The following is a 21322-nucleotide window of genomic DNA, read 5'->3' as shown; positions in this document are numbered from 1 at the left end:
TGAGATACTGTCTCAAAATAAACAATAATAAGAGTTGAGAATATAGCTCGATGTGAAGACCCTGGGGTCAATCCCAAATAAATAAATAAATGTGAAAACAAGCCAGATCCAGTCCCAATGTCCTGTGCTTCTAATCTCAGCTACTCTGGAGGCTGAGGCAGGAGTGTAACTTGAGCCCAGGAGTTTGAATCTAGCCTGGGCAGCATACAAAACGTTATCTTAGAGGGGAAAAAATTACAATAAAAATTAAATCTTCTTGATTCATTATGCGATACTTTAAAATCTTTCAAATGTGTTTAATATAAAAATACCCAAATTTTTGAAATTCTTTTGAAACAGATTCATAAGTCATTCTATCAAAGGAAGGGCTGACGGTAGTAGTTTAAGCTCTCTCTTTGTAAAATCAGAGACTTTGTTATTACACAGATTTAAAAACCTTCATTTTCCCCTTTCTTTCTTTGAAGTTCCTTGCTTATTTCCTATCTCTGAAATCCCTTGAAAGTCTGTTCTTCTCTTGTGGACTGTTAAATTTCTTCTTTACTTTTTTGAGCTTACAATAAATCTCACCTTGTGCAGAACATGGTGGCACACGCTTGTAATCCCAGAGCTCTAAGAGGCTGAGTCAGGAAGATCGTGATTCATAGAAACCTTGCCTCAAAATAAAAAGATAAAAAGGTCTCGGGATGTAACTCAGTGTGCAGGCCCTGAGTTCAGTCCCCAGTATTGCAAGATAACAACAACTACAATAATAGCAACAACAGTAATAATAATAATAAATCCGAGTCTTTTAGCTTCATATAAATGCATGCATCATTACCCTTTCTGGACAAAAACAATTTTTGGTAAAATATTCAACTTTCAATTCTTTATATTCCATGCAGTTTACCAATCAAAGCATCCTAATTTCAAATAGGAAATTATACAAATCTCAGATAATCATTCATTAGCCCTGAGATCACTAAATGCCATTTCCAAGTCAGTAGCATTCTAATGTTTGCGTGATTCACAGCATGCCAATCTCTTTTTGGAAAGAACAGAAACTTTTATCTGTAAAACAGATTACTTTACACTGTAAACCAAATATTTATGCATATTTAAAATATCTCATCAGCTCATGATTATCTCTCTCTGGGATTCTTTCTTTTCACCATAGCCAATCCCATTATCTACCTTTATTCCACTGACAAGTTTTTGTTTGTTTGTTTTGTTTTTTTGGTACTGGGGATCAATCTCTAGTCCTTGGGCTTGCAAGGCAGGTAGCAGAACCACTAAGCTAAATCCCCAGCCCTCCACTGACAAGTTTTGACAACCTTATCTCACTGTGCATGGTCACTTATAACCAATGCAGAAATGACAGTTTTTGTCATGTGTGTGAACATGATAATTAATTATTACCTCACCAGCAAGTTTTTGTGTTTCTCAGCCAAATGTGATCCTCTTAATTTGAGCCAAAATATGCAGTTTCATTAGAGCTCTGAAAATAATGTACTATTGTGATGTCAGTGCCATTCCTCCTGAGGGTCACAAATCTGTGAAAACAGAGACTCAGAAAGTGTTTTCTTCTCTTATAAAATTTTCTTGTTTGTACCTTTTACAAATGCTGCAACTTTCCTGTGTTGCTGGATTGGAGAGAAGATTTCACTTTTTTTTTTTTCTTTTCAGGAGATAAATTGGGCTTTTCTATTTGCATGAATTTTTTTTAGATTTTCAAAGAAAATATTTTCATTTTCCCAGAATTTCTGAGTACTCTAAGTCCATATTAATTTTTACTTGGGTTCTCTTATCACTCATTTCTTATTCCTCCCATGTACCTCTGAAGTTTGGATTGGTTTGATGGCAATATGACATAGATTTCCCTGAAAATAAGGCACTCAGCATTCCTCATTAATGAACATTTTATTTTCTCCTCATTTACCATGGGCTTGACTCATTCTAATACTCAAGAAACCCTTTCCATTAAGCAAAAATATTTCCAAAGGCATTTTATTTTTTGTATTTAATAATTATCTACCAAGTTTATTAAATGTTTCTATAGTGGTAAGAATAAATGAATGATAATTCAATTTAAAAGTCATCCTTAAAGCTGTGAGGTTATAGGAAATTTTAAAAATTAATACTTCACATAGATAATTTTTTTGGGGGGGTACCGGGGATTGAACTCACAACCTTGCGCTTGTGAGGCAGGCACAGCCACTGAGCTAAATCCTGGACCCTAAGATAATTTTCTTATAGTGAAAAAGCATAAAGGTCAATAAAATAATTCCAAGTATAAATATATATTACATTAGAAAAAATTTCAGAGCAGAACAGGTTGGAATTATGAGTTCAAAGAGATGAACTGACATTTCCTAACAGTTAAGCATTTAAGCATGACTTTGTTAGAGCATTTTTAAAAAATCGTTAAGAATGGGGAGCCTCTGTAGGATGGCCCGAGTCATCTCACCCTCCAGTATTTTCCCCTTATGTATTTAATCCCATCTCCAGGGTGTGAGTTGATGACTTGCTAATAATAAAGAGAATACAGCAAAAGTGACGGAAGAGGCTTCTAGATGAGGTTACAAAAACTATGGCTTTGCTCATCCTCCTCTGTTCTCTTGCTTTCTCAGAGGCAAGCCAGTTGCCATATTGTGAAATTCACTTTGGAGAAACACAAGTGGCAAAGAACTGAAGGAGGCCTCTGGTTAGTAGCAAGAGACTGGCGAGTGAATTTAGGGACAGATCCTCTCCCAGTTGAGCCTTCAAATAAAAACAGACCCCTGGCTGCCACTTTGATTACACTCTTGTGAGAGACTTTTTTCTGATCCAGAGAAACTGTGTTTTCAACTGCTAAGTTTAGAGATGGTTTGTTATGCAGCAGCAGATGACAAATATAGAAATAATGAGTATCAAAGAGCTGTTGCTTTTAGAATCCACTGGATACATTTAAGTGTGATACATATTTTTACTTTCAAAGTGACTAATTTTCTATAAATTTGAAAAGATATCATTTCTTGATACATCTGAGAAAACATTTTAAAGAGCAACTTAAAACAGGTATGGGGGTCATTTTCTTTTAGGAAGTAAAGAACAAAAAATCAGCAAAGTACTAATGCCATTGGGAAATCAAATGAAGATTTGCCTCAGTGATAGTGAAATAGGTTAAGGGAAAGATTTAAGAGTGAAATGATGCCTAGATGGTTAGATTTTCCACATGAAGTAAGTTTAGTATTTGACCCAGCCTAGAAACCGCACAATAAAAATAGGCTCTACCAATTGTGAGTTCACAGTTACACGTGCTACTCATTTTAATCCTCACAACCATTTGAGGGTCATGTTATATATATTTAAGGAGCCAATTTATCACATCCCGTGTGGTTTTGTTGAGTTGAGCCTACAGAAAAGATGTTCATCTATTTAGTGTCTTGGAAAATCAAGAAACCATTGGCACAAAGTATTAATCTTTCCTATGTTAGTCACTTTCCTGTTGCTGAAACAAAACACCTGACACTCTCTGTGATTAAATTTGAATATGTGAATTTTAGGGGGATAAAAACATTCAGATTGTAGCATCTGTTTGTCGGTGGACACTGAGTTGCTCCCACCTTTTGATTACTGTGACTAATTCTGTTGTGAACAGGAGTGTACAAGTATGTTTGAATTCCCACCTTCAATTCTTTTGGATATATATCTCAAAGTGGAATTGCTGGGTTATATGTTAATTCTTTTTTTTTTCTTTTTATTGAGTTTATTGGTACATTCTAGGTATACAGTACAGTTACATTCATTACTGGGATCCTGTACCTTTACATGACAGGTCTTGTGTCTCATTTTTTCCCCTTGTCCCTGCCCTCCTTTCACTCCCTCCTCCCCTCCCCTTTTACAAATACTTTATTTCCATTTTTTAATTTTCTCATATTTTTTTCTTTTCCCTTTTAGCTTTCCCCTACCCTTCCTACTTTCCCTACACCTTTATTATATGGTAATTCTACCATATAATAATCTTGTGAGGAATTGCTATAATGTTTTCCATATCACTGCACCATTTTGCATTAGTACAGATTCTAAACTTTTTAACAAAAATTGTAATTAATAAGTGATGAATGCTATAAAAATGATCAATGTAGACAATTAACTCATAATTATGGACTCAGACCATGAAGGGTTTGTAATGTACCTCAGTCCATGTATTCATCATATATTTGAAGATAATGCTTTAAGTTTTTGGATGATGATTAGGTTACCCTCTAGTAAACATTGATTAAAGTCTTACTATGTACCCAGCACAATAATGTGCAAGGGACAAAGGAAAAAAGATAATTATCTATCCTTTTCTGGAATTCTTTTCCATATCTACCATATGCAACCTTAAATACAGCAACCTGTCGATTTACCTAGGATAATGATTCACCTGAATGGAAAGACCATGGATTTCAATTATTTTACTTCCTGTCAATCTCCATGGGAAAGATAAACTATTTTTAAAAATTATGTGGGTTGGTAAATATTTGTAATTAGAGTCTTTATGAGGTCACCATAGCAGTTATAAAAACAAAACAATTTAAATATAATTGTAGATCCTCACAGAAACCTGACATCTAGCCATGCCCTCCCACATTAGGTTAGTTAATTGTTTTCCACAGTGTTGGCCAACCTTGGATGCTAGACATCTGAGAGGTACAATGAATGTTTATATAAAAATGGTTTCTATCTCAGTTGAGAAATGCCAAGTATCCCTAAATGATGACAAGCGCAGGTAGTAGATAGGTACATTATAACAATAAAGGGAAAAAAATAAAACCTCATACTGAGATTAAAATTAAAAAAAAAACAATAAAGGGAGTCCATTCTAAATGGGGCTAAGGGTTTGAGTCTGAGAGAGCACTCCGGGTTACGTCAAGTGGAAGAAATGAAGTCTGCTGACCTTGAGTCCCTGGCACCTTCCCTCTTCTTCAAGACTTCCACTAAGAGTCACAATAAGGTGTGCGTGACAGATGTCAGCTTTATACCTTAGTCTTCTTGGCTGTGCAGAACCTTCAAGTTCAATCTGATACCTAGAAACCTTTTGAAATTGTTTACTTTTCTCTCATGAGTTCCAGAAATTTTATGATTTAATAAGCAGTCCGAAGTTAACATCAGCCATCTGTGGTGGCTCGTGCTTTTGATTCTAACACAGGAAGCTGAGGCAGGAGGATTGTTGTGAGTTTAAGGTGAGCCTGGGCTACATAGTGAGTTCAAGTTCAGCCTGAACTACAAGGTGAGACTCTGTCTCAAAATGAACTTTTAAAAGAAGTTAGTATCAATACCAGATTACCAATATAACCATACTGCACCCATATAATTTCAACATGAAAACAAGGAAAATTTAAAATGTAGTCTATCATGCACACTGCACTACACATAAATGATTTCTGTTAGGCTTTATGAAATATTTAGAATAGTTTATCTAACTCTGTTTCAATGTTCAAGGACCCTGGCTGGTCCAAACTTCCTGTTTTATTTAGGAAGAAACAAAAGTCTGGGGATTGAATAGAACTGAGAAGGCCAAAGTGAGATTAAAACTCAGTATTCTGAGCTGGATGAAAAGATTGAAATTTGTAATCCCAGCTGCCTAGATGGTTGAGGCAGGAGAATTGCAAGTTTGAGGCCAGCCTAAGCAACTTAGTAAGACTCTGTCTTAAAGTTTAAAAAGGCTTGGATGTAGCTTAGTAGTAGAGTGTCTCTGGGATTGATTTTCAGTACCTAAAAAACGATCTCAGTATTCTTTGTTCTGTAACCTACTGTAGCATAGAAACAGTCTTTGTCATAGGAATCTTAATCTTTGACACAATGTGCTCGAATGTGTATGTCTCTCTATAGGAACAAAGATGGATGGATGGTTGCATGTTCTGTACAGGAAGAAATTTAATACAACACATGGGGAATCATTATATTTGTGTAGTACTTTTGGGGGATGTTATAAGTGGAATGGGAGGAATCATCAATAATTTATAAACCCACAGGGAATGTATTTGTAATTATAGAATTTCTCTGGCAGTCCTTAACTCTACTTCCATGGACCTACTGAGCAAACCTGGGCTTCCCTTGGAAAGGGTGAGCAGTGTGACGTGAAGGAACAGAAGAGATGAGAAAAAATAGAGACAATTTTGCTATCCCTTTATCTTCCAACTCAAGTCATCAAATGTTTAGGGATTGGCAGTGTAGACAGATTAGACCTAGACTTACTTCAAGATGCCCCCAACCCAGTGTGAGAGTGTATAATTTACCTGTTTATTATGAGTTCAGTTGTTCACACATTAGAAAATCTCTGGGCAGGGAGACGAAGTACTACACAGCACTATCCTCATGTGTCACTTGGTAAGGATCAGCTAATATCTAAGAGCCCCTCAGAATTTTTTTGTGGCCAGGATCACAGTAAACAGTTTACCCCCAGCTGCACCAGCCTCTGTCTTTCCCAGGGAAACCACACTATTTTTAGCTTAGATTGGACAAATCTTCCCGCACCACTCTTTGCCAAGGTCCCAGCTGCTTCATATTTGCTTACGTCAATCTTTTATTTACCCCTATTTAGCATTTCAAAAGCCTCCAGAATTTTCCCAGTTTATTCTTTGCAATATTCCAAAAAAGCCCTGAGATGAGTTGAGCATTAGAATAGGCCACATTAACTCAATAGCCACATTTCCTGAGTGCGTCAGTGCCAGGTCCTTGGAATATACCAGTAAACATAATAGGCAAGAATTCATGGATCATAGCTTCTCCTAGTGTCCATCCTCAGAGCTACCTCATTGGGCAGAAAAAGCTGTTGTAGTCTAGCCATCACATCCATATTCCAGGCAGCAGGAAGGCAGGAAGTGTAGGCAAAAGGCACACTTACCTACTGAGGTAGAGCCTTTAAAATAGTTTTCCCAGAAGCCTCATCCTACTGTATCCCCTTGTAGAAGGGCTATTTCTAGGGAAGCTAGGAACTATAGCTTTAAACCTGGGGTATTTGGGTGCAATCAATAACTTAGGAATTTGTTACCAAGGAAGAATGCGAGAATAGATATTGCATAGACCTAGCCTTTGTCTCAGGAATCTTAACCTTCAACGCGATTTACAGGTATGTGTATGTCTAGGTAGGCAAATGTATTGTATAAGGTAACATATGGGGTGATATAAATATATACGCAGATATTACTCTACGGGTTGCATCTTTTGAAAAATCATTTATAAATCCTAACTTTAAATATTGAACTTCCGTCCCTTCAATTTTTAGAGTGTGGATTATCCTATATAGGGAGTTATCGTTTAAGAGCATGAGCTTGTCATAGTTTATAAGTAAATGTCCCCAGAGGGGACACTCGTGGGCAGGGCTTTGAGAGGTGACTGAGCCAGGCGGTGCTACAGTTGTGCCATTAGGAGGTGGGGCCTGGTGAAAAAGGAGGGTCACTGGGGGCTTGGCCTGGAAGGGTGAATCTCCCGCCCTGGTTTCTCTCTGCCCTTTCTGATTCCTGGACCCCTTGGCCTCAGCAGCTTTGCTTCACCAGTTCTTTCTGCCATGACTTCCTGCCTTGGAGCCAGTCAACTATGGCTAAAAGAGTGAGCCTAAATCAACCTCTGCTTTCAGTTGTGGATGTTGGGGGTTGTGTCTCAGTGATGAGATGAGAAAGTGACTAAAACAGAGCTGTGGACTGTCACGCATTTCACTGAGTGTATTCCTTTTATTTTCTTATTTTGTAGTACTGGGGATTGAACCCAGGGCCTTCACACTGAATGGCAATCCCAGCTCCTTTTTATTTTTTATTTTGAGACAGGGTCTCCCTAAATTGCCCAGGCTAAGTTGGAGCTTTTGATCCTCCTGTCTCAGCCTTCCAGAGTGCTGGGATTACAGTTGTGCACCACTGTGCCCACTTCAATCCACTATTTTTTTTTTTTTTTTTTTTTTTTTTTTTTTTTTTTTAGTACCAGGGATCGAACTTGGATCCTTGGCGCTTGCGAGGCAGGCAGCGGAACCACTGAGCCAAATCCCGGGCCCCAATCCACTATTCTTAAGAGAAGAGACACTTCTTTGAAAGTTCCTGTTTTTGGTTCTCGGAGGATAGTGTCCCTAGATTCTTGGCTTTTCCTAGGAGATCTGAGGTAACAGGAAGACAACAGTGTAGTTTTTCCCTTCTCCTCTTTGCTAGGCCCCCAGGCCCAGGGATGGAAAGGGCCTGTGGGTGGAGAGCTGTGGATGCACTGCTGAGAGCACTGGTGTCTGGACAATCCCAGTTCTGGCTTGGCTATGAAAGAGCTGACTTCAGTTCTTTTGACCTCAGCTTCCTAATTTTTTTTGGTACTGGGGATCGAACTTGAGCCCTTGCAGTTGCGAGGCAGGCAGCGGAACCACTGAGCCAGATCCCTGGCCCTCAATTTCCTAATTTGCAAAATGAAAGAGATGCAACTCAATGAGGGTCGCAGCAATTTATTTAGCTGCTAATTGCTAAAGTTTTCTGTTTTCTTTTTTCTTTTTGGTACCGGGGATTGAACTCGGGACCTTGATGCTTGCGAGGCACGCTGCAGAACCACTCAGCTAAATCCCCGGCCCCAAATTACTAGTTTTCTGAAGTTTTAATGTCTCAATGCATTTTTTCTTTAGAAACAATCTGACTGAAAACATAGCATATATACCAACATAAGCAACAGTAATTTTCCAGTTGCCCTAATAAAAAGGAAAAATTCCAGAGCCAGGGACTATCTCAGTGGTGCCACTGCCGGCCTCGTAAGCGCAAGGACTCGAGTTCAATCCCAAGACCAAAAAAAAAAAAGGGAGAAATTCCTTTTGCATAATAAAATATCATGGACTAGGTTTTGAGGGTTTTTCTCTCTCACGGTTCTGTTAGGTGATCAGGGTGTTGCGAGTTTGGTTTCTGGTGAGGGGTCTCTTACGGCTACAGCCACCTTCCCAACGCATCCTCACTAGGCTTTCCGTGTGAGGAAAGTGAGAGCTCTCTGCTCTCTCTTTCTCTTCTTTATAAGTACCACACCCTCGTGACCTCATTTAATCTTAATTACTCCCATAAAATCCCGGTCTCCAAATACAATCACACGGAGAGTTTAGAGTTGAAACGCATGGGGTTGGTGGGGGAGGGGGACACAGTTCGGTCCATAATAAGCAGACAAAGCAAGAGAGAAGTGTGCTGCAGCTATTTCTTGTTAGTTGTGGCGATGTAGGTCGACAAGCTACATAGGTGATATATTAATTTAATGTCCCAAGAGCCTCCTTATGTTCAGCCTACACTATTCATCTTGAGTAGCTTAGTACCAAATTATCAGCAAGACCACACGATTTCTCCATGTTTTCTCTTTTCACTCATTTCTCCTCATTTCCCTGTTCTTGGTCTTCTGATTGTTAGGTTTAGTTTCTGAAAAACAGTCTTCCTTTCAAAGGGTTCATGGTCTTAGTTCCCGTATATTTGAACATTTATTTTTTTAGTATCTATTTTTTTCTGGAAAAACAGAATCTACTACAAACAATGGCAATGGTAATGAGTAATGACAACAATATATCTTTGTCTTTCTGTTTTAGCTAGGTAATAAATGTCTTCAAATTAACAAAAGTCCAGGAGAAAAAGAAATCTGAACTTCACTGAATGCTTACTGCGTGCCTGGTGTAATACTAGGCCTTGTGCATCATTTGCTCATTAAATACTCACTGTAGACTATTGTTATAACCATTTACAGATAAGGAAGTTGAAAGGAAGTAATTTCCCACAGGTGTACTTTTTTCCCCCAGGGGATTGAATCCAGGGCCTTCACACTGAGCTACCTATATCCTTAGCCTTCTATTTTGAGATAGGGTTTTGCTAAATCCTAGTCAGGACTCCAGTGGGCTATCCCCCTGCCTCAGCCTCCCAGAGTGTTGGGATTATACACATGCACTGTCATGCTTGGCACAGTTGTACTCTTAGTAGTGGGGCCTCTATCTCCTTAATTTCAAAGCCTATTCTTAGCAATATTATTTTGTGTAAAAATGAATGCATGTTATCATAAGTAGATTAGGAAACTTCCAGCTTCTCAAAAACTTGAGATGAAAGTGTGTGTTGAAATGGAACACCCAAGATATATTTGGGGAGTTTTTAATTGATAGTTGTGTCACCAGGAAGCCAGGTCCTAACACAGCAGTCTCTCATTTCTTTGGTTCTTGGTTCTACTCTGCCCTTGATGAAAGAATTCAATCAAGACAGACAGGCAGCCTAGCAGAAGTTCAGGTCAGATTTACTGTAAAGCAAGTCTAGAGTTGCACTTTGAAACGAGAAGGTAGGCAGTGTCACAAAGTGTCATCTTCCTTAGTGCAAAGCTGGATATATTTTTATGTACACAAAAGTTACTCCTGGGCTCAGGGGAACTGATGATCGTTGTCATTTTATTTATACGATATATATGCTTAGGGACATTTCTCTTAGGAGATACTTTACAATGTCTATATCTCAAAAAATGTCTTCCTTACTCTTTTCTGGTGGTCTTTGTCCTTTAGGATCCTGAATCACATAAGTCTAAATCAGGTCTCAGCTCAAGGAGGGAGGGTCTTTACAGAATACTTCCCTTTCTGATATCATCATGCCATAGAACATGGAAGCCAGGAATGCTGAACGCCTTGTTTTGGAAATTCATAGCTAAGCCTCGGTGGAAAGAATATGTACAATGTATAACCTTAAAATGTCACTGTGCTCTGTGAGACTGCTTTACTTCTGTGACCTAACAAATGATTATAAATGTACTATACCTTGAAGTCTTTGTTTCTTTACGTAACTGGCAAAGTATGGTATTCTGGACTCCTTCACCTTTGTCCCTTAGGCCCACTAATGTCTAAGTACCTGCCTAACAGTTGCATGTGGATAAAATTTTAAAATAAAGAATGTATGTGGTGACTAGTAAGTCTCATTCTATCTTGTCTTCTAGTGTCCATTCTTCCCAGAGAAGCCATGAGCCATTTCCTTGTCTTTCTTTCCAAAGAAATTCCATGAATTTACGAGGACATACATGCTGTTGGGGCTTGTGTCTAGAAAACCTTCATGCAGTCTTTTTCAAAGGTAGCTGGATCTGGAGCGTGTGATGCTAGGATGAGGGGTGTGTGATTACTAAACCACTACAGATGAGTGATTGGTTTGGCACCGCCCTAATCCCAGTGGTCTGGATGGGATGGAAGGAGCAGAAAGACACTGTAGAAGTCTCTTGTTTGTGCTACCTCTGGTCACCATGAACTGTTTTTCCTCTGGAAGGCCTGTACCAACTTGCCTTGGAGCCAGCCAATTATGGACTAAAACCTCTATGAACTGTAAGCTAAATAAACCCTTTCCCCTTTTATTTTGGGTGTCGGGTATTTTGTCTCAGCAACAAGAGAAACTGTAAGTAAACATACACATATATACTTTTATTATTATTATTTTTTTTTGGGTACTGGGGATCGAACTCAGTACTTTGTACTTATGAGGCAGGTGGTGGAACCACTGAGCTAAATCCCTGGCCCACACATATATACATTTAAAAAGACAAATGGTGGCATACTTTAAACACTATTCTGAACTTTGCTTTTTTTCTTTTCTGCAGTAAACATGATGGTGGCTACATAAACATGGATGACAGTTCCATAACTCGCTGTGGATACCCAAGTCTGTGGATTCCCAAATCCACATATAAAATGGCCTAGAACTTGCAGTGAACACATACACAGCCTTCCATACACTTTAAGTCATCTCTAGATGACTTATAGCACTGAATACAATGCTAATGTGATATCAATAGTTTTTATTAGGGAAGAATGACCCCAAAAATTATCTGTACATTTTTAGTGCTGATGCAATCCCCCTCCCCAAATATTTTCGATAGGAGATCAGTTGAACTTATAGATTCATAATCCAAGGATACAGAAGGCTAACTGTATTTCTCCCTGAGAAGAGGGGTACTGAAAAATTAAAGGCTCTGGGGTAAGACTTCCCACTATATACTCCTTCAAATGATTTTTTTAACCATGTGCATGCATGGTAAAATTTCTTAAATTTATAAAACATACAAGCAAAGAAACTTCTGTATATTCTTAATATTTGGGTATCTCTAAAGTAAATTTATTTAAAGAAAATGAATTCAAGGTCAGTTTAGTTCTGTTTTAATTTTTCTATGAACTTTCTGGTTTGTTCTTTCTTTCTTTTGGAGAGAGGGGTGTTGGGGATGGAATCCAGGACCTTGCACACCTGGGTATGTGCTCTACCAATGAGCTACACCCCCAGCCTGAAAATCTAGTTCTCTAGGAGCATGATTTTCACCAACATTTACTTTCTGAAGTAATCTTTGGATTGGGTGCAGCTACCTAAAAGCAACACACCACTAAAACGAAAAGTTATTCTGTTGTCTATGAAATGTAGAACCCAAGTTTTAGGGTAAAGCTTGGCTACCATCTGGTGGTCTCAGCTTGAATAAAAGTAACCTTTGATTATAATGAATTTTCTTTTAACAAGCTTTAAAGTCATAATATTAACAGATTAAAAAGATCAGAATCTATTGTACTTACTTTACAGATAAGAAAAATAGAATATCAAAACAGTAGAGTGCCGATCTCAAAATAAAGGAACACTCATTTCACTGTTTTCTCCATTACAAAATAGTCTTAACAGTTTACTGTATAAATATTTCATTCATTACATTTGCCACAAAAAGGCTGATCTATATCAATGCTCAAGAAAGAGAGAGAGAGAATAAGTAAAGCAATTATGTCTGACAACTTGTGATATGCTCGTTTCAAATTTGGAAATAAAATTTTATTTTTTTTTCTTTTTATTGAGTTTATTGGTACATTCTAGGTATACAGTACAGTTACATTCATTACTAGGATCTTGTACCTTTACATGACAGGTCTTGGTTCTCATTTTTCCCCTTGTCCCTGCCCTCCCTTCACCCCCTCCTCCCCTCCCCATTTACAAACACTTTATTTCCATTTTTTCATTTTCTCATTTTTTTTTCTTTTCCCTTATTCCCTTTCCCCTACCCTTCCCACTTTCCCTACACCTTTAGCTCTTTGGAAATAAAATTTTAGATGAGTTCAATCCCTGGACCCCCCCAATAAAGTTTTAGAGATAGTTGGAATTTCTGAAAGTATTCCACCTTGAAAGAGAATATGAAAAAGGACACAGAGTTCATTTGTAGGATAGGAAGGCAAGACTTTTTCTGCGTAGGGGGCAGCATTAAAAACCACCCCAAAAGGCTGTGGGTGTAGGGGACAAAAGAATCTTTCATAAGAAACCTGTATGCAAATCCAGATTTAAATCCAAAAGGAGATTTAATATTCTTAGTTTCTTGAGTCTTCTCGCTGAAAAGTGGTGGAGAATAATAGTCTTATGAATAGTGAATTTAGTCAACAGCTTATATTAGTAGAATTCTAAAACTTTTCAGTTATTTTTAAGAGCATTCATTTCCTGGGCCAGGGATTTAGCTCAGTGGTTCCATCGCCTGCCTCACAAGCACCAGGACCCGAGTTCGACCCCTGGTACCCGCCCCCAAAAAAGAACATTAATTTCCACTAGGGTTTGTTTTTGAGTTGAACTTTTTTTTTTTTTCTTTCTTTGGTACTGGGGATTGAACTTGGGCCCTTGCACTTGTGAGGCAGGTGGCGATACTGGGGTTTGTTTTTAATGCATTAGACTTAAGAAACACTTTTTAAGTAATTGCCAACAGAAAAACTGTTTTAAAAAAAGTTTAGAGAAATTCCATATATGCCTCATACATTCCCAGACGTTAACATTTTTTTCACACTTGCTCTAACAACCCATCTATCAATAATATTTAAAAGTTTGAGAGTAAATTGCAGATATCTATTTCCTAAAAATAAGAATACTGCCTTACATAAAGCACAATGATTGAAATCAGAAAAGTAATGTAAATACAAAAATATTGCCTAACACTTTGAAAACAATCTTTTCTCATGCAGCAGCCGACTCAGCATCATGTATTCCATTAGTTATAATGTCTCTGTAGCTCTCTACCGCACTCCACCCCCTCCAGGTTCACCTTTTATAGTCCAGTCTGGCTTTGAATTTAAATAATATGTATCCCAGGATGGCCTTGAACTTGTGATCCTCCTGCCTCAGCCTACTGAATACTAGGATTACAGGTTTGTGCCACTACACCTGGCAGCTTTGTACTGTTTGAAGAGTACAGGCCAGTTATTTTGCCCCTCAGTTTGGATTTGATGATATTTCTTCATGATTTGCATTCCTCAGGTTATGACGTTTGGGTGGAAATATCACAGAAATGAAGTGATGTTTTGCCCAGTGTATCCCATCAGCAGCTCATGACATTGATTTTTCCCTTTATGGTAACATTTAGTCACTTGATGAGGGTTTGTCAAGTTTCTTCACAAATTTTTTTCCCTTGTGATTAATTAGAATCTTGTGAGGAGACAGTCTAAGGGTATAGAAATAGCCGGTTCCTCTATGTAATTCCCCACTAGTTTTAACATCCATTGACTTTTTAAATGGCAATCCCGAGGACTGAGAGTGGCCCTTTGCACTGAGCTACATCCTCAGCCCTTTTTAAAAATATATTTTTATTTTAGTTCTCACTAAGTTGCCCAGGCTGGATTTGAACATGTGATTCTCCTGCCTCAGTGTTCCAGATGTCTGAGATTACAGTTGTGTGTCACCATGCCTTGCTCCATTGATGATTCTTGCATAGCACAATTATTACTTTGGTAATTGCCAAATAATCATCTTGTAATTTCACTATTTCTTCTATCTTTAAGGAAAAACCATCTCTTATTTCATTATTTATTCATATCATGATTTTGTAGACTTATTTTTTTCAGTAGGTTATAATCTATAACTATCAACACTTTAATTGGCTCAGATTGACCTAGAGCCCCTCTAGCAGGTTCCTATGTCCCTTTGACAGTCTTTGTCATTTTTTTGTGAATTTTTTAACTTACAGGCACAGTCAAATAGTTCAGGCTCTGCTATTAAGTGCTTACATTTTAAAACCAAATATAAAGTTGTCAGGCTTATAAAAATAAGCATTTATTTAATCCTATTAATGGGAAGATTTCATTGTGATGAAACGTTAATCCAAATGGCTCCACTTTGGGGAGGTGGGTCCTTCTCCGGCCCTTCTGGTATAGTGGCTCTGCCCAGTAAGACAGGGTAGGGGGTCACTTCCTTTCTACGTGCAGGTGCAGGCACTTGTGGTGTGGTAGCTACAGGGTTCTATGCTCTTCTCCATTGCTGTGAGTTCAAAGAATGTGAGCGCTCCCTCTCTGCCTTTCTCTGGTCAGGATAATGTAGTCTCTGTTGCCTGGAACTTTCCAGAGTTTATGTATTCGAATGACTGCTATCTTCATGTTGACCCTGGCTCAGGAGCTCATAAGCCATCTCAGGTCACCTCTGAAAACACAGCACACTGAGAATGTAAGAGGAGTGGCATCAAATGCATTAGGACCTCAGCTCTCCACACATGCAAAGGTCCTAAAACAAACATACAAAATGTCCCCCTTGAATATGAACTCCTAGGATGGTAAGAACTGGACACATGCGTCCTGGTTCTGGTATCTGTACCCGCCCTGACACCGCCAGTGAGAGATATAGCTTGGTGGTTTCCTCTGGCTGCAGGAGGAAGTAGCTCCGTGACAGAGTAGTTCTGTGGCCTAGGATGTGTGAGGCTGGGTTCAGTCTGCAGCACTGAGGGGAAAATCCTACTTATTTTGCCTTGGAGCATATTGTGCCTTTAGTTTTTATTGCCCAAATCCCTGCCAGTGCTAAGCACTTCTCTGTCTGTGCTTTAGCCAACATATAAGAATCACCCAGGGGAGAATGGTGGCACATACTTGTAATCCCAGCTTTCTAGGAGGCTGAGGCAGGTGGATTGCAAAATTGATTACAGTTTGGACAATTTAGCAACTTCATAAAGACCTGTCTCAAAAGTAGTAAAAAAGCTATGGATATAACTCAATGCAAAAACCTAGAGTTCAATGCCCAGTACAACAAAACAAAACAAAACAAATCCTGAGGCAGGGATGTGAAATACGAGAAATGTTGCCTAGGTAATGAGGCATACATGTCCCATTTCAGGTTCATGGGAGAGTAAGAGTTTGCGCTTGTGTGGTTTGGAGGTGAGGGGTGCATATGCCTTGGCTGTCTGTCTGTACATGTCTGCATCTGTCAGTTGTTATGAATTAAGGATTGTTTCACGTCATTTATTATTGTATATTGAGTAATCTGTGTCTTGCAGTAGTTTTTGTTGTTTGTTTTCCTTTCTCCATTCCAATTAGGTAAGCAGGCTCTTTATGATCCCTTTCTGACTGGCACAGAACCTTTGGTGAAAGCCTAAACCCAACCATGGAGTTCTGACGTGTCCTTGGGGACAGAGAGGCAAGAGATGATCACATGATGGCAGTGATGGTGTGTAAGTTACTTTTCTCTTGTAGCTGTGACAAAACACCTGACACCCAGTTAAAAAGGGAAGGAGTTTTCAGCTTATAGTTCCTAGAAGTTTCGTTCCATAATGGGCCTACTCCAAAGCAGGGATGACAAACAGGCGTGGCAGAGAAGAAACAACACAGCACAAAGAAGCTAGCAGAGGTAACAAGGGAGCCTTAACAGCATCGTTCTGGGAGCACTGTGCTGTAGATCACTTCAGGACAGGCCTAACTCGCCTTCTCCCGCAGAGGAGTCAGGGCCCTGGGGGAGAACAGGCGTCAAGAGGGTGTGGAGTAAGGCCTGGCTGAGGACTGCCTTCCTTCCTGCCCATTCCCCAGAGAAACATCAAACAGGATGTGCAGACCTTAGCTCCTCTCCTGCCTCCAGTTACAGACCAGTCCTTTACCTTCCTCTGCACTTTCCATATTTCTACCTCTATAAATAAACAGCTACAGTTGCTTGGTGGTCTTTTTCTCTCATCAGGAGTGAGCCCCACCTGGCCCCACCTAACGGCTCTTTGTCTTTCTTAGTCTCCCACCTTTCTCACCTGTGAACCTTTCAGTCATGAGGGCTGTGGCAGCATCTCCCTGACCCTTTTATCTTACCCATGCTACTTAGGGTGGGTAGCAGTCACACCCTTAATCTGAGTGCCCTTGAGCCTAGCACTGCATCAGGAATCAATCCCAGCTTCACGTACTCTAGAGCAAATGTATGACCACATGAGGTTTTGAGGGGACATCTAGACCCAGACCTTAACAGAGGGGGAAGACATTGAGAGTGAACAGCTCAAAGCATGGAGAAGTGACAGTGATGTGACCTTGCACTTTGGCACGAAGGGTTTCATGGAGCCCCAAGATAAGTGGGAGTTTATTTCCTCAAGGAAGGTTTAACTTCGCCTGGAGCCAAACATGACAAGCAAATGCATATTCATGTGACCATGCGCACAGGGAGCTAACTGAAGATTAGAAAATACTCCACCATTTTCCAGACACTGTGTTAGGCACTGGAGAGTGAACAAAACTCTGATTCTGCCTTTGGGAATCTTACTGTCAGATTCTAATGTGGCCCTCATGAATAACAGGAAGCTCCAAACAAGATGAGGTTAGATATTCTAACAGGCCTGCAGGTTGGATACTTAAGCTTCCTTGGAGAAAATACAGCAATACCTCCCTTTTTTTTTTTTTTGCATACTTGAGTTTGTGCTAGTAAAATTTTACCAACTATCATAGTTATGGTTGCCTTTTCCCACCTCTTTCTCTTCAGTACTGGGAATTGAACCCAGGGCCTTGTACATGGATAGGCAAGTGTTCTACCACTAAGCTACAATGGCCCTTTCTCTGTTTTGAGATGGGGTATTGTTAAGTCACTAAACTGCTTAGGCTGAGCTTGAACTTGTGATCCTCCTACTTCAGCTTCCCAGAGTGCTGGGATTATAGGAATGTGCCACCATACCTGGCTAATGGTTGCTTTTTTTTTTGCTTTTTTTTCTTTTTAGGTTTTATCTATGTGACTGTTAACCATGATTGTCAACCTGAAGGGATTCAGATGCCTAGCAGATTAGAAAAGCGCACTTCAGTATGTGTCTGGGTGGGTTACAGAGGCATGAATTTGCAGACTATGTCTAGTTCCTAGTCCTTTCTTCTCTGGTGCTCTTTCCAATCCAATCTGCTTCACAGCTGCCACGAAGTGAGCAGTTTTACTTGATCATTGTTTTCTGCTGAAATGGTTCTAGTTTAGATCCAGCTGACCATGAACTGAACCCTCTGATACCATTGTTACGGAAGGAATCGGTGACACACAGAGAGGCAGCAGAATGGAAGTAAAATAACAAATTTACTTATCCATAAGCCGTGCCTGGATCAACGACACACTGGGTTACAACTCCTCCTTTTATAGGGATTCACAGCCTTGACTTCATTTGGGTGGTTACATTTCATTTTCAAAGTTCAAATCACGGTCACAAGAGAGTTGACTTTTCCACCCAGACGTAACAGTTCTTTGCAGTTAGGGAGTTTATCTTTAAGATTCGCGTAGTTATCTATTCTAGCCCATAGGAAGGGGGTGTTACGGGTCAAGAAAGCAAATGTTAGCAATGGGTTCTTTCATCTAGACACTTTTACAATCATGTGGCTCCAGTCTCTTTGGAACTCAAGACCTTGATGTGGCCTGTTATCTCAGGGTCAGACCAAATGCCTCAGTCAGCAATTAGTGCCTTTGGTGCCTGTTAGTTCTAACCTAAACAAATTGCTGTTAGAGACAGCAGAAGCCATTTTACATTGTCACACTTTACAGGTTTCTGCTATTTATAAAATTTTTCCCTATCATTATGAGCTAAATTAAACCTTTCCTCTTTTAAGTGGCAGATGTCTGGTATTTTATACCAGCAACAGGAAACCTGACCGATACATTCTACTTTGCACCAAGCATTGTAATAGACAGTAGGCACTATAATAGATGTGTTTTCATAGTCAAAAAACCCTATTGATTCATTTGCCTCAAAAGGATCCACCCACTAACCTGTCCACCTAAGCATTCATCAAATATATGCAAATCCTCCCAATTTGAGCTATATTCTTAAACATAAATGAATTGATTGGATCCACATTGTGGGGTCTCTGCATTTCCCTACCTCTTCTTATTTGGCAGGCCTTGCATACTGACATTACTCCCACAGTTCTGTTTGGCTGTCTTACCTTGTCACACTCTTTTGAGTAAAGAACTCTGTACCGAATGGGTATATCTGAGAGCCGAAAAGAAATCCATATTCAACATTAAACTGGAAGTCACCTTTCTCCTCAGACTTGCTCCTCCCCACAGAGTCCTCATTTCAGTGAACAGTTCCTGCATCTATGCAGATGCCTAGGTTACAAACCCGAGAATCATTTAGATTCCTCCCTCTTCCTTGCATACCATGTATTAAGAGTTACAGCTTTAAAAATTTGACCGAATCTTACTTTCCACTTTCATTACCATAATTCTTGAACACAGAATCTTTTTTTTTTTCAAGGTCTAATCATCTTTTGCTTGAACTATAACTAGCACTTCTAAGCCATCTCCAATTTCTAATCTGCAGACATTTCAATTACAGTAGAAATCCAATCTCCTTGGGATAGCATACAACTCTTGATGATCTCATCCCCAGCACAACTCTACTCTGCCCTCAAAATTCTCTTCCCCACACCTCCTCCATCTGTTTGTGCTGAGTCCTGGCAGTGGCGATGCCTTATTGATTACAGAGGTTTAGGGCTCCTGAGTTGCTCATGTTACTCCTGCTCCCAAATGGAGACCTCCTGCTCCCAAAATGACTGCCAGCTCTTTGTATAAAGAAAATCTATTCATTTGTATGCATTCACCACAAAGATCACCTTTTTTTCTGAAGCTTTTCCTGCCATCCCCAACTCTAGTACTGAAGATTTCCTTTTTTAAATACCGTATACTTCTCATAGCACCTATAGCTTTTGTTTTTTGGTACCGGAGATCGAACTCCGGACCCTGCGCTTGTGAGGCAGGTAGCGGCACCACTGAGCTAAATCCCCAGCCCTATAGTATTTTGATTATCCTTTACTCTTTATATATCTTCTCTTTACTAAGCTCTAATATCTTGAGGCTATGGACAATATCTTACTACTTTTGAATTTTAAGAGCTTAGCACTGTGATTTGTGTGTAAAGTGATCATGAGACTTGTTTTGTGCCTGTTAACCTGCCTTAATTACTAACTACACCATCTTTTACAAGTGTTTACTTGGCAGATAAATTATATGGTATTCTCTATGCTTCACAAATGTTTGAAAGAATGAATTAAAGGTTGGGGATGTAATTCATTGGTATACAGCTTGCCTAGTACGCACGAGGCCCTGAGTTTAATCCCCCGTACTGAAAAAAAGAGCCCTTAATTAGTCCTAGGATCTGAGCACTTATTACTGTAGTACACATATGTGTTACAGAGCTGGGCAAGGTGGCAGATGCCTGTAATCTGAAGACTGAGGCAGGAGGATCTCAATTCCGAGCCCAGCCTAGGCAACCTAGTCTTTAAGTAAAAAACAAAAAAGGCTTGAGGATGTAGCTCAGTCGTAGATCTGGGTTCCAGCTCCAGTATGAAAAAAGCCTCCCCCAAACTCAAAAAAACCTCCACATATACATATATATATGTATATATTTTAAGCTAGATAATTATGACAAATGGTATTCTCCCTTAGCTTCACTGTTGCCTGACTTGACAGTGCTTCAAGTTACAGTGGACCTTTGACTTACGAACTTGACTGCTTCCGAGGGCTGGTTGTACCTAAGTTAATACCACTGAGATTCAGATGTTAACCTGGGTACACACTACATAACAAGAGGCAGATGAATCTTCCACTAACCTGATCAACCCAAGTTGTTCGTATGTCAGGCCGGTCGTAACTTGTGGGTCCATTGTTCCTCGGGCAACACGGCACTCAACTGTCTTTTGGACTGGCTAAATGGTTTGAGTTTGCAGTACCTATAGGAAAATTTCCTGATGCCAGTCTTTCGAAAGTTCAAAGAATTAATAAAAAACCGTCTCGCAGTGGAGACTGAGATGTAACAGCAAAAATTTTCGAAATTAACACCTAACTCCAACTCACTCCCCAAAAGGATTTAATTGTAGATCACTTTCACTGGTGGAAGTGAATTTTGCTGTGCCCAAAACAAAAATGGTCCCCATCAGCGTCAATGCCCTTTCCGTTGCGGGCCAATCGGACTCAACGATTTAGGACATGGGCATTCTCACTTCCGTTTACTCTTTCGGGACCTCTAACTTCTGTCGCGCGTCGCCACCGTCTGCCTCCTACTCGGGCAATTTTTGTGGTCCGGGCCGTGAGGCCGGAGGCGGCTGGGGCAATGAGCGCTGCACGGACACTGAGGGTGCCAGGCCGCCACGGCTACGCGGCCGAGTTTTCCCCATATT

General features: G+C 39.7%; 1 protein-coding gene across 1 annotated transcript in view; it reads left to right on the top strand.

Annotated features, from left to right (window-relative positions):
- Nucleotides 1-21253: 21253 nt before the first annotated feature.
- Pex7 (peroxisomal biogenesis factor 7) overlaps nt 21254-21322 on the top strand; it is a 70765-nt gene continuing 70696 nt past the window's right edge. The window contains exon 1 of the mRNA XM_033763269.1: nt 21254-21322. This exon is cut by the window's right edge and continues 9 nt beyond it. Within this exon, the coding sequence (XP_033619160.1) occupies nt 21256-21322 (67 nt within the window). The 5' untranslated portion in view covers nt 21254-21255.

Source organism: Fukomys damarensis, unplaced genomic scaffold (genome assembly GCF_012274545.1).
Source record: "Fukomys damarensis isolate Sample0158 unplaced genomic scaffold, DMR_v1.0_HiC HiC_scaffold_14, whole genome shotgun sequence".
Classification (NCBI taxonomy): Eukaryota; Metazoa; Chordata; class Mammalia; order Rodentia; family Bathyergidae; genus Fukomys; species Fukomys damarensis.
Note: the sequence above shows the minus strand (reverse complement) of the source record. Positions and strands in the feature narration are given on the sequence as shown.